This window comes from Larimichthys crocea, chromosome XXIV, assembly GCF_000972845.2.
Source record: "Larimichthys crocea isolate SSNF chromosome XXIV, L_crocea_2.0, whole genome shotgun sequence".
NCBI classification, from domain to species: domain Eukaryota; kingdom Metazoa; phylum Chordata; class Actinopteri; family Sciaenidae; genus Larimichthys; species Larimichthys crocea.
Window position 1 is genome coordinate 3916450 of NC_040034.1, and position 13715 is coordinate 3930164.

The 13715-nt window shown below is 44.7% G+C and overlaps 1 protein-coding gene across 15 annotated transcripts in view; it reads right to left on the reverse strand.

Moving 5' to 3' along the window:
- The window catches only part of mark3a (MAP/microtubule affinity-regulating kinase 3a), a 45543-nt gene that overhangs the window by 27091 nt on the left and 4737 nt on the right, over positions 1 to 13715 (reverse strand). For all 15 annotated transcript variants that reach the window (XM_027275046.1, XM_027275050.1, XM_027275051.1 and 12 more), the window contains exons 2-5: positions 12990 to 13172; positions 12044 to 12097; positions 3747 to 3795; positions 2149 to 2214 (exon numbers count right to left, since the gene is read on the reverse strand). In XM_027275046.1, coding sequence (XP_027130847.1) covers positions 2149 to 2214; positions 3747 to 3795; positions 12044 to 12097; positions 12990 to 13172 — 352 coding nt within the window. The remainder of the gene's footprint in view (positions 1 to 2148; positions 2215 to 3746; positions 3796 to 12043; positions 12098 to 12989; positions 13173 to 13715) is intronic.

A 13715-nucleotide genomic window follows, 5' to 3' on the forward strand; every position in this document is an offset into this window, starting at 1 on the left:
TCAGAGCGTACGTTTCTATACTTCAGAGCTCCAGAAAAGCAACGCCGCTCTCTGACTCAACTGCTGAAGACAAAATGTGCCAGCCAACACCTTTCATGTCAGAGCGAAGAGGGCACACCGTGTGCTGTACACGGGGAGGAGATCAGGGAACGAAGCTGGAAAGTAAAATTCAATCTTCGCTTTAGAAACGAGGGCAAAAAAAAATAATATATACGGAGAAAAAGTAGAAATTGGATCACGTACGAATGTGGAGCAGAAAGTTGAAATTAAGTTTCCTGACATTACTGAATAATTCAATAATGAACATAAGCCACATTGCCCCATAGGCTGCCCTAAAGAGTGACCCTGCTGGATGCAATTAGCCCTGATCCAGTACAGTACACGGCTGACGTGGTCCTGAAGACCTTGAGGCTGAGTCAGTCTCCAGAAGTGAGTCAGTCTCCAAGTCCCCATGTCCAAATGTCCAACAAAGAAGAGGCAGGAGCCGAGATGACGGAGAAATTTTAACTAAACTTCATGAAAATCGGGGGAAAGAAACTTGTTTTCATTCTTTATCGATCGAAGTCGGTACGTTAAGACGAGCAGTAGGTGGAACACTCTCCAGTATGAAAACCATTATTATCCATGAAGTCCTGGATTCAGGGGTCGCCTTGAGAATCCCGAGAAAATTAATGCCAAACTCAAAGAAGTATTCGATTTACTTCGTTACGATCTAATGCAATTGGCCTGTGATCAGAGTTCCCATCTCAGTGGTAATGTGATTTGCTCCTCAGCGGGCAGATCTTCACAATTTGTCGTCTCCGCTTGGCTCAGCGGTTCGAACACGACCTTTCCAAGAAATCAATGACGAGATGTGGCTCATAGATACCGCGCATGTGTGACGCTGCATTAAATGAGAGATTAAAAAAAGGGAATTTCCCCACACGAGGGCTGAGAAAGGAAACTCACCGATGTAAAGATGAAAACTGAATATTTCCGTACTGTCAGGAACGTTTTCGGGCTGCAGATACAAATATGGACACTGACACGTGCAGACGACTCAGAGTTTGATCGTCAGTCCATCATTTGGAGCTTTTACAACTTTTGCATTTGATAAATCGTCTGTTCTTCTTCTTTATCAGCTGTAACACAAAGTCACATTTCTGCAACTGTGTCGACAAACTGACGCTAATTTACTCAACCAGGTGATTCTGATTCTCTGTGGAGGAAGTGTGTTCACATCTGACACTGAACACGTCCATTCAACGCGATTTCTTACATTACTTATGAATCTGGCGTCCTCTTACTCGTGGTACAAACACTAAACACACCTCCGATACTTCACTGCCCATCAGTAAAAAAAAATCAGAGTTGATGTGAAATAGTTACACGGTGCATAAACAGGCGTAGATAATCTGGATGTTGATATAATCTGTGTGTTTTTGGTTCAGACGTGAGTCAACCAGCGTGTTTGTCCTGCTCTGACTTGTCTCTATACGACATGTCACGATCCCTTCCTCGGTTTCTACCTCCAAAACGTTCCTCATGATTTCCTTCAATGATTTCCAAAACAAGAGTTGCTCATCTTTGACTGTAAATTCTTAAAATCCTCAGATGTTTCCTCCGCACATTGTTACAGGTAAATACACTTAAATTAATGTTGCTTTGTATTTTGTCATGAAGTTACTGAACCAGTTTTCTGTAACTCATATTAAATCTGCTTATATCAACCCCAAACGTCTCTCTTTACATTTACTGCAGTAGAACTGTAAAGGAGAGATTTTCCTTTCAGACAGAAGAAGAGTCTGCAGACTACACGCCGCTCCCAATCCATAGAAATTATTAACGCACACATTTATCACGTTTGGTGTTAATAAATCATACTCGGGACTTTGGGAGCAGCGCACAGTGTGCAGATTTCTACAGACTATATATGGTCTTCAGTGCAGCAGCTGTCCACATACGGCTGCACAAGTTTTACACGTCTTTTGTTGTTGCACGGTTTCATTTACAGACGACCTGCGAGTGCAAACACAATCCACTGTGTCATGTTTACAGTGCGAGGACGACCGGGTCCTTTCTTGGGTTGTGGAAATGCTCTTAAGAGGTTGTGAGGAAACCATTTTTTAAAAAAAACAAACATGTCACAGGTGAATATTTCCGTCTCACCTCCGCTGGCGTACTCCATCACCAGGTAGAGCGTCCTCTCCGTCTCAATCACTTCAAAAAGCTTGACTAGAGGAGACAAAGACAGAGAGAGGAGAGCGATGAGTTCATGGACACAAACACACCTTCACAACGAGAGAACAGGGAGGAAGTGAAGTCACATGGATCTGTGTGTGTGTGTGTGTGTGTGTGTGTGTGTGTGTGTGTGTGTCGTGACCATGTAAGCGCAGCATCGAGCCAAGCTTAGCAGCACTCGATATTTACTGTACGGTCCAAAAGCTGCAGTGTGTTCAGCTCAGAGATATAAAAGAGTGTGATGAGCGGCTGAGGGCTGCACTGCTAAATATAGACGAGGTGGGATGGAAGACAATGAGAGAGCAGAGAGGTAGAGCGAGCGTGTACGGGCTGGTGAGCGCTTACTATCACCCCGTCATTATAATCACATTTCTGCAGAGGAAAATCACCGAGCACGGGGTGGGGGGAGGAAATTAAAAGTAATTAGCGGGGAATCCCGTCTCCAAAACCAAACGCACCGCAACAGGCTCGTCTGGTGGTGTGTGTGTGTTTTATGACACGCGGTGTGTGTGTGTGTGTGTGTGTGTGTGGTTTATGACCAGGTAAAAGGAGAAGTCTGTCTTATCTGATTTCTTTTTAGAGGCATGCTGTCCCTGAAATTGGCCTAATTGGACAATCAATTAATCTTTGGGGTCGTTATTAAGCAACCCACCACCACGTCACGCACTGGTTTGTGTACAAACTATTCTGTAGCCTCGAGTTTGGCATCACCAACGTCGCCTTCTTCGTTTATTTGGAGCCAGACGTGAACATAAAGCTGGTGACGTACTGCGAGTTGGACTGCGCTTGATTTGATTTTGATTCTGTCTGTTGTTGTATTAAACTACAGAGCAGCAACAGAATCATATTGGATCAACACTAAACACGACCTAAAGCATACTCTGCTTCTGCAACCTTACATTTATGTACATGTATGAAACTAGTCAGACTGACTGATAATGAAAAGAATTGTTATTTGCGACTGCAGCAGCAGCTGATGGAGATCACGAGGTTATTTCTCATGTTCGTGTTCATGCTGAAGCCTCCACAGGCTGAGGTTTCATGAGCCTGGCTTCTTGTTGCTGCAGTGGTTTGGTGTCAGCTGGTATTTCCTCTTGCAGCTGGCCGCGCCGTGCCGTACGATGCCAAAGTTTCGACTAACCCGGGCAGTTTGTTCTCTTGTTTATTGATCGAAACCGCCTCATTTTCGTAATCCCAAAACAAAAGCGGAAAGAATGAATCCGATACGGTTACAGAGGACGGCGGCCGTCAAGTTAATGAGACAATAAAATGTTCCAGAAGATTTGTCAAACATTATTTCCATTTTACATCCATGCTCTAAAATCTCTGCTGCGTTCGTGGCACAGGTTGGAGTCGCTCAGGAACAATCACAAGGACCGTTTGATTTTTACTGTGACGCCTGTGTGACCCAAAACAAAGTCAAAAAAGGAACTAAAACAGAGCTCATGACGGTTCATGTGACTGCCCGGTAACAGAAAGGTCAAAGGTTAGAGACCTGCATGTGTCTCTGTGGAAGATTTACTCACCTATATTGGGATGATTCAAGATCTTCATTATTCTAACTTCTCTGAAGAGCTGAAAAGAAAAAACAGAAACATTTAGAGTTCACAGGGTTCAAACACTAAAGTTAAACTTTGCTGAGCTCAGGGCAGACAACAATAAAAAATAAAAACCACAGTATTAAAACGAGGAATAAATCTGACATGAGCTGCGACACGTTTACACAGAAGTACACAGAAGTACACAGAAGTACACACACACACACACACACACACACACACACACACACACAGTGTGTCAATGTGACATTCAGGACGTGCTCACAGCTGACTCATCACTAAAAATACACCGCCATCTTCACATCCTGAGAAAATCCGCTGGAAGTCGACTAAAGAAAAACAATTTAAGATTTTAACTTTCTTTAATGAATATTCTGGATTTTAAAGGAGCCGTTAAGACGGCCTCGTTAATACAGGTGCGTGTATACCTCGTTAATACAGGTGTGTGTGGGTACCTTGTTAATACAGGTGTGTGTGCCTTGTTTGTATTCAATATGTTTAGTGACCACAGAGAAAATGTTTTTAAAGTCTAAAGATCGACTAATCTGGACTGAAATTTAATATTTCATTAGAGAAAAACATGCTGTGGATACATTGATACAACAAATGTTTGGATCACATCCTCCATCAGCTGTGCGCACTCAGCTTAAAAATAAATGTGAAGTTCACGGACGTAACAGTTGAATATTTTCAGATCCGATATTTTAGGTCACTACAAGACTGAACTAACACGTCAGTTTAATGTGCTGTATTTATTCACGAACGTTTCTAGTCAGCTGGGACTACAAATCTTCAGGTTGTTACGAAGGCTCCGTCTACTTACTGGAGTAGTAAACTTAAGCAATATTAACTATTAATTATTGTGATTTATCGTCATTATTGGCACGACGGTGTCACTGAAGTGCCAATAATGATGATGAAGCACACGCTCTCTTGTAATATTGCTTAAATAATTATATAGTGTCTATAGGATACAGCATGTCGTTTCCATATGGCAAAGCAATAATTAATAATTCATTTAAATGGATTTTCAGATGACATGAATTTTTAAAGTGCAGATCAGTTTTCCTGCCTCGTCTGAGATTTCTATCCTGATCACATTCCCGAGGATGAAGGAAAACGCCGTCACGTTTCTCGTCCGTGCTGCACTTCACTTCATAACAGGAGGTCATGGGTCCAGGAACCCAAACACTGGTTCTTGAGCTGTGCCAACATCAACACGTGTCAAAGGAAGCGTGATCGTTTTGTCACCGCCGGCACAACAACAGGATCTCCTGCGGCGCGGCGGCGGTTTAAACCGGCCTGAGAGCCGCTCGTACCACAGCCGCCATCCCCTCCTGACGAGGTCGAGACAGATCTGAACAGAGTTATAAACATGCACCGTCACATCTCCACCCTCCGCACTAACAACAAGACACCCGGACGACACACGTTCTCCGTCCCATCAGCATTCAAAGTGACCAGACAAGCAGATTTGTACCAGCCAAAAGTGCTTTTAAGTCTTCCTCCTGAAAGAGGCATAAAAAGACGGGAGTGCAATTTATTATTGATCCGCCGTTAACTACACCTCGCCTCACTCTCCATAAAAATATAAAAAGGGCATCAATCTTTCACGAGGCGGGAGTAGCCACAGTTTGGTAGATGGTTTAAATCATGAAGAAACTGAGAGAGAGAACACACAGAGATAAACATCCTCCAACAAAAGAAACGCCGTGTGAACCCACAGACCTGTGCAGGATTCTCAAAGTTTAAGTTATCCGAGCTCTGAATGCTGCCAAAACACCCACGGCTCTATTAATAATGACATAAAACATCAGATTTTAAAGTGGTAACCTCCACGCGGCTGACATTTTTTTACTTGCTTACAAGATAAATTATTAATTTGTCCTTTTCTTTCATCTGAATAGATAAATTGTTTCAGCAGCACTTTGTAAAATCTTTTTATAGCTCCAACATCTTTTTCACATCATGAATCTTCTTCTCCTACCAACTCTGTCAGAAGTTATCAGAGCTCAGGATCAGGTCCTAAAATTACTTAGTTTGTTTAAACTTGCACATAATTTAATTAATTTTACTTTGTTACAAGATGAAGTGTTGATCGACTAACGTAACGATCTGACGGCTGAAGCATCTTGTTGAGACCTTAAATCCTCGTTTGTGACTCCTGTCCTTCTTGAATAATATTTTAATCAATGAGTGCGCTGATTATTTTTCTGACCAAGAGAACAATAATCATTTTATACTCGTAATAAGTCATCAGACCTCAAAATGACGTCTGAATGTTGCTTATTTTGGTTTAATGACATGAAACTATTTCTACAGCTATAACCTCTAAGAGTTTGACATGTTTACCTGTTGAAATATAAAATATCAGTGAATTTACAGGTCGTTTCAGCGTCACAGAGCTGGATTTCTTTTTTGGAATCATAACTCGCCGTATGTTTGTTCGTGTCTCTCGTCCATCTCTCAGCTTTAATCTGTTCTCTCAGCATGCAGTGAAATAAACAAGCGACTGACAACGAAAAGGTTCACTGACAGATCGAATCCGCAGATCCACCGAGACGCCCTGATACAGCCTTCTGTCCTGAACCCTGGACTGCTGGTGCGTGCCTGGGAGGCGGACAGATGGTGACAAACAGCGGGTGATGTTTTCACATTCGGTGTCGGTGCTGCACGCCGAGCTGCTCGAGAGCACGCGCTTACACAATGCGCGTCGGGTTACACGTTTCATAGTGACCACACTGACCGCTCTGCACGGTTACACGTCTTTGCATCTCTGATATTAACTCGTGACTTGTTGGTATGCAGGAATTTTTTCTGAATCTGATCTGAAGTCCGGCCTGAGTGGAAATTTTCTCTTTCGGTGCAACAGTTTCAAAGCAAAGAATAGAAATATATCGCCCATGTTACAAAGTAATCTACCAGGAATGTGTCGCGTGTATTTTTTTAAATTACAAGACCAGTACAGATCACACATCGAGAGAACCCGTCTGATTTATTTGTGATCATCTTTACTGTGACTGTCGCTTCATCCCGTCCTCTCTGAGAGCTCATCTACAACAGCGTCCAAAAGAAAACAGCAGTATGCAAACGTCAGCTGACCAAGTAGACCGACTGGTCCAGTTCTGGTCCAGTTCTGGTCCTGACTGTCTCCCTCTGCCTTGATGCACTCCTGCTGTCAATGAGCGGTCCATAAAATACTGAAAAATGTTGATCAAGCTGTCAATGAGCGGTCCATAAAATACTGAAAAATGTTGATCAAATCTATCTACTGCATTTAAACAGTGATCACGACTGATACTTGATTAACTGTGCAGCCGTACTGCATGCTGAGATCTGTAGGTTTTATTCAGAGGTGTTAAGTTATGTTAAGTTATTACAGTTTAGTTGTAGCTTAGATCTGATCCTTCTGGTCTCGAAAGCTTAAAGACAAAAATAAAGTTGTTGTAAAGATAAGTATCACTTTCAGTCTCATGACTTCACTGTAGTAATTTTAACACTTGGACCGGGCAGTGAACGCCGGCTGTGGGAGGCTCTGAGATAACACAGCTCGTTTCCTTCCCGCTTCAGAGGCGACCGAAGGGTTAATTATGCGAGGCCTTCAGGACGGAGTCGACCGGTTTGGAAGCCATGTTAACAAACGGAGCCAGGACGAGGAGGGAGGGAAGATGACGAAGAAGACGAGCTCTGGAGTGAGCCTGAGGTCTCCTCACTGTCATTACGCTCAGCCTGTGATCCCGCTCCGTCCATCATCACACTGAAAATACTCTGAGTTCACAAAGTACAGAGGAATAAATCTCAGCTGCGTTTTCTGCCTGACAGTGGAAACACTGCTGCTCTTTATCTCTGCTGATTACTGGAGAGAGCCAGCGTCTCTGAACAAACATGTTTGGAGTAGTTAGGCTGTCACTTTTATTTTAAAAAAACTCTGTGACTTTGTAAAGTCTTTGACACAGTCTGCGCTGTCCTACATAGCAGACACGAGCCTTCGGATACCTGGGGAGGCTGAAAAACAGCGAACCAGCGAGCGTACACGGGAAGACTTTGTCTGTTATGCAGTAAACAGAATTAGTGGAAAAACACGAGATGATTCACCACATAATACAAGCATTAGGTGGAGGACATAAACCTGCTGGTGATCCAGGCATACCACCGGGATGATGCACGGCTGTCCCGATTACGCAGCTCTCGTCTTGTGATCGATACGAAGCACCTTCAGGCCGAATGACACACGGTTTGAGGGTGAACTCACACCTACGGTTGCCCGACTGGAAAACCTTCTCCCCTCTTGGTGCCTCAATTACAACAGATCTGAGGCTTGTAAAAGAAAATCCCGTGGGCTCGCCATTAGATCATTTACTGCATGTTTCTGGTTAACTTTCATCCCACCCGGGTCAGAGACTGAGAGGTGAGTCACAGCAACAACAAGAAAACAGATTAAACCCCCTGTAAGGTCAGTTTAGAGTGATGGATGTCTGCACACTTCTGCTGTAATTGTTTGTTTGAGTTTAGAGAAAAAGCTGCAGTACACTCCGTCACGCTCAGCTCCTTCCTCGGTCTTATTGTTCCCATCTGGACAAACAAATCAACCTGAGGGAACAAACACTCTGCTTCAAATTATCTGCTCCAATCACACCGAGTTCAGGGCAGTGGACAGAAGTTTCTTTTTCAACTTATGAGGCCACAAATGAGGAGACGGCTGCAGACTTCAGGAGACGACGACAAACTGAAGCACGAGAACAACTTAGAGCAGCAGCTCCTAAACCAGGGGTCGAGTTAGTCGAATATATTCTGGAACAATAATAGAAAAACATGCAGAGCACCTGTAGTAAACCAAGTGTGCAGATTAATTAACCATCTAACTGTCTAGTGGACCTCGTCGAGCCAGCTTTAGCATCACATTGGTCATCTATATCGCTACACGGCCTCGACAACGAGAAGCAAAGATTACAGGAAAGGTCAAAAAAATATCGTAGTATGTACTAAAAGGGAAGCAACTGAACTACGCAGCATAGTTACATATTTAGAAATATAAAAATGATTCAATCTGAGAAAGTTAAAGTCTGATGGGGTTGGAGGTCACGTGGAGAACGAGAACAACGTGACGGAGACGTTCATCGTTCGACTGATACACCTGGATCGTGCCAACACTGTGACTTCAGCCAAAGGTCTGAACCTCCAGCTGAAACAGTCGAGTTGGTTCTGATCATCGATTTAAATCAAAGTTCTGTTTTAAATCTGAATCCAGAGAATTAAACAGTAACAGTTCAGTGTTGATACTCGGAGGCACAGCGGTGTTGCAGTCTGTACTCAGACAGTACTGAAGTTCAATAAAAATCCCCATTAATTAAGGTGAGAGACTTTCACGGGGTAGAAGCTGTTACTTTTAAATGAAAACTTAAGACGGGCTCCTCACAAAGACACTTCTTCCTGTCAGATTAATGATTTTTACGAGCCACTGCAGAGTTTCTGCCTCCTGGTTGAAAAATGCTGCAATAAAAGACGTGGAAGGCTTTAATATCTTCATGAAGCTGAGCGCGGGGAGCCGAGGTGGTCCCGCACTTTGACGGACGTTGTTTACGTTTAATCAAAGACGTCCGAGCGTTGCACTCCCTCCGTGAACTTTGACCTGAGCGGGTTGAGTCGGGACACGCAGAGAGGAACAGAGCGGGAGCTGAGAGACAGATGTGAACATCGACTCGGCTCCTCCAAACTATTAAGAACAGAGGCTGAAAATAAACATTCAGGCTTCAGAGACGATATCCCCCGCTATCAGCCTCTCGCCAATCCTTCGTGTTACATAAGAGGTCAGGACACAGTGGTGCAGGAAAATAAACACCTCGACTCATCTGAACCTGAACGCAACAAACCTGATGACGTACAGTCGCGTGTTCAATCCCATTAAAAAGACGAAAACTAACGACGTCTCTCGGAGCTTCCCCGGCCTCTCATCTCGAAGCTCATTGGTTCCTCACTGAACACATTAATCATTTTTAGGGCTCAGGAATTTGGGGCACTGTAGTTTTCCTCAAAGTGCATTTGCTGAGGGACTATTTTCAGCACGTTAATGCACGCTCGGCGCTCTGGTCTGTGGAAACAGGGAGAGATGCACCGATCCATCGCTCGGTGACCAGATGGTTTTCAGCTTGACTGGCCGTGACTGGTGACAGACGCAGATCGATCTCGTGTATCTGATTCTGTGCTGTGTCAAAGTGTACAGTGTACCGGACCACTGTGGTTCAGAGGGAGCTGAGCTCTCGATTTTACAGCCCATCTAACCTCCAACCCTCACCTCTGGTCATGAGCTTTGGGTAGTGACTGAAACAATGATATCGTGGCTGAAATGAGCTTCCTCAGCCACCTAAGCTGGCTTCGAGAAAGGGTGAGGAGCTCCTGAGTCACCGCTCCTTCCCATCAAAAGAAGCCAGCTGAGGTGGGACAGACCTAGAACCTGCTGGACAGACTACACAGTCAATCTCCTCCTCCTGCTCCTGTGTAGTAAACCTGTGTCTCTGTGGAGAAGGACGTCTGGGCCGCCCTGCTAAACCAGCTGCCACCTCGACCCGGACAGAACACATCGATCTGATTTGTGGCTGATTTGAGAGGAATCAATATTTCTGAGAAATCTGTGTGTTTGCTTTTTGCCAAGAGTTACATGGTCGATCCCGCTCTCGCATCTGTGTGTTCGATATGAAGCTGCAGGGCGGCGGTCACTTGGCTTTGAGGTGGGGAAACAGCTAACATGTTAACTTTTCTGTGCACTGGCCAAATGACGTAAATCAAACAGTCACCTCGATATTTTTCCAGCATCGGGCTGGTGGACGGTGCTAACTGTGCGCTCTGATCCAAAGGTAACAAAAGCCACCGACCAGCACAGACGAGTTCCATCTCATTTGTTTCATTTGTATAAAAGCCAAAGTCCTCAAACGCCTCACGACTTCTCCGTCCCTCACAGATTAGAGCTCGTTCATTGAGCTGCACGCCCTGAAAATGAGCCACAAATCTACAAGTTCAGGTTTTAACTTTAACTTTGAACATCCGACTCATCAAGCGAACCAGAAGAGACAGATCTGGGCTATAAACGGAAATACAAGAGAGGAACGGGAACGTTTAATGTGTCAATCAGTGCTGAGCTGTAGTTCCTTTGTGTCCTTAAAATAAACATTAAATCTGAGTCTCTGGTGACCGGCAGGAAGAAAAACAACCTGACAAAGTCCTCAAAGAGTTTTTTTTTCTTTGACTGTGACAAAGCAGTAATCTAAAAACAACAAGGAGCGCCGACAAAAGCCTCGCGCTTTGTGTTTGCGGTGAACGGCGCTGTCATGACTCAGTGTTTTTCTGTCAGCGTAGTGTCACAGCCAACGCCAAAGGGCCCGGGCCTCCGAGATACAAAGGCCAGAATCAATGGAGCTTTGGAAAAACTGATGGAAAACCACTAGCCGATCGCTGAGCGGGAAAAGAGAGGGGACGGAGGGAGCCTGAGCGGCAGCAGGGGCCGGCTGGACGTCAACACGTCGCCACCGGCAACAGCAACCGCCACCACCACCGCCACCGCCCTCTGCCCCGTCCCCCCCTCTGCTGTCTGATGAGCAAAAAAACAAAAAACAAGCCTCCGGAGCTGCAGGCCGAGTCGATATCGCTCCGTCTTCCCCTGAAACCACTTCCAGGACGTACAGCGGCACAGATCAAACACACACACACACACACACACACACACACACACAGACACACACACAGACACACACACAGACACACACACAGACACACACAGACACACACACAGAAGTGAAACTGCTGCTTCACTGGGCAGCAAAAGGAGCTTTCACTCTCGGCCTCTGAAATTTGCATTTTAAAGGAAAAAGCCACTTCCTGATTTGGTTGATTTAACAAGGAAAACAAAAACTGTCACTCCCAGTCGCATGACAACCAAAGCAGCATGGCTGGAAAAAAAAAATCCCATTTTAGTTCCTCAAAGGCTGAAAAACGTTCAAAGAAATCCTGTTTAAACAATTTGCAGCTGTCGAAATGGGACAAATCGAAAATTAAAGTCTTAAAACTCAACTGCTGATCTTTAACAAACTTTACAGCGAGCAGCACGCTTTAATAATAAACTATCTGGAGAACACATGCTCCCAGCATGCCCTGCTTCACATTTACACAATTAATACTCAATCTGTTGTGCTTCATGAATTTGTAATCCAACTCTTCTGCCACAGTGTGAGAGTACGAGAGAGAGGAGAGAGATGTGAGGGGGGGTAAATTACCTTCTGAAGGCTGTTTGGGTTCAGCTGCGTCTTGTCTATTATCTTAATTGCCACCTGCGGAGAGAGAAGAAAAAAAAATAGCATCAGAACTGAGCGAAATGGGACGGAGCAGCAGAGAAGTGTGAAAGAGAGGAAGTGGAACGTGACGCTGAAATCAGACAGACAAACAGAGAAAGTGAAACTGACAGAGTTTCCTTTTTTTCCATTAATCTGAGGAGCAATAAATAAATAAATAAAAAAGATGAAGCAGACAACCAGGAGAAAAAAGCTGAATGTCGTACGCCGTGTTAAGAAGACGCTCGCTCTTTCTCTTCATCAATTATGAACAAATCAAAACGCTCAGCGGCAGCAGCGCGCCCCAAAAACGTCCATTACTGCCAGCAAGGTTTAGAGCGACGAGGCTGTCGGTACACGGAGCGGCTGGAGTTCGAAATTCACCTGATACCAGCAGCCACTTTTCTAAAGATGTTCGTTAATAATAAAACAGATGGAGAAGAAGTCGAACACGGTGGTCGAACTCGGGAGCGGTTCAAAGAGAAATCAGTGCTAGCTTTTGAGAGTTTTCTCACTTCAGATCTGTAATAAAAGTGAATTTCAGTCCGGCATCACAGAGACGTGCGATGTGTAAAAAACATGCAGTGAAACTGAGTAAGCCTGTTTTTAAAAGAGCTGCACGTGATGATATAAATACAGTGTGGAGAGGTCGAACTAAATCTGATTTAAGCGGCGCTGTGGTGAAGCTTTAATCGTGACACTGGTGCCGATATTTAGGCTCATCAAGAAGATCGTAGACGTGAGAAAAGCGTTTAAGGATTACTTTATGTACTTCGTCTGTTTGGCTGTTGATCAACATGTAACCATGGTGAAAGTTTCGTGTGTTAACGCTCTCAGAATAAAACCGGACTCCTCTCTGTGTGACGGCGGCTGCTGTCCGTGTCCGGCTCACCTCTCTGCCGGTGAGGATGTGTCGGGCCAGTTTGACCTTGGCGAAGTTGCCCTTCCCGATGGTTTTCAGCAGCCGGTAGTTGCCGACGTGCGGCTGCTGCTGCTCCTCGGAGCTGCGGGATCGCACGCCGGTCCGGCCCGAGCGCGTGCTGATCTCCTGACGGCCATTACTGTGAGACGTGTGCTGTGTGGAGGGAGGGGAGAGAAAAAGACATTATGTTAGACGAGAGCCGCTCGGTGCATTGTTCTTACTGTGAAACATCGACATGCATCAGCTGTGACTCATGTTGACCCGCTGTGACGTACCCACTTAGGCTCTGCAGGAAAAAACGACTGATATTTATAGTTCTGCATCCAGACGAGGAGAGGAAGCTTTTCTTCCACACAGATGGCCGTTAAAATCTGAATGTTTCACACAAACATCAGAGCCACAAAGCAAGGGAAGATATTCTTCTCTGCAGACACTTTGGCATGGTTCCTTTGGTACTAGTTGGTGATAATACTGAAATCTGAGTCCTCTAAGTGTGAAGGCCTTCAGTTAACTACTGTGCGACTCCACAAAAAAAAATCCTCAGATTCATGAGCCTGGAACTGTTTAATGCTCAAATATTTGCTTTGTGAAATGATTAATGTACGATCAAAGCGGTTGAACATCCTGTCGACTGAGCGCATGTTTCAGCTCTGAAATAAATCATTTGCAACATAAACTCCCAAATAAACACTCGAG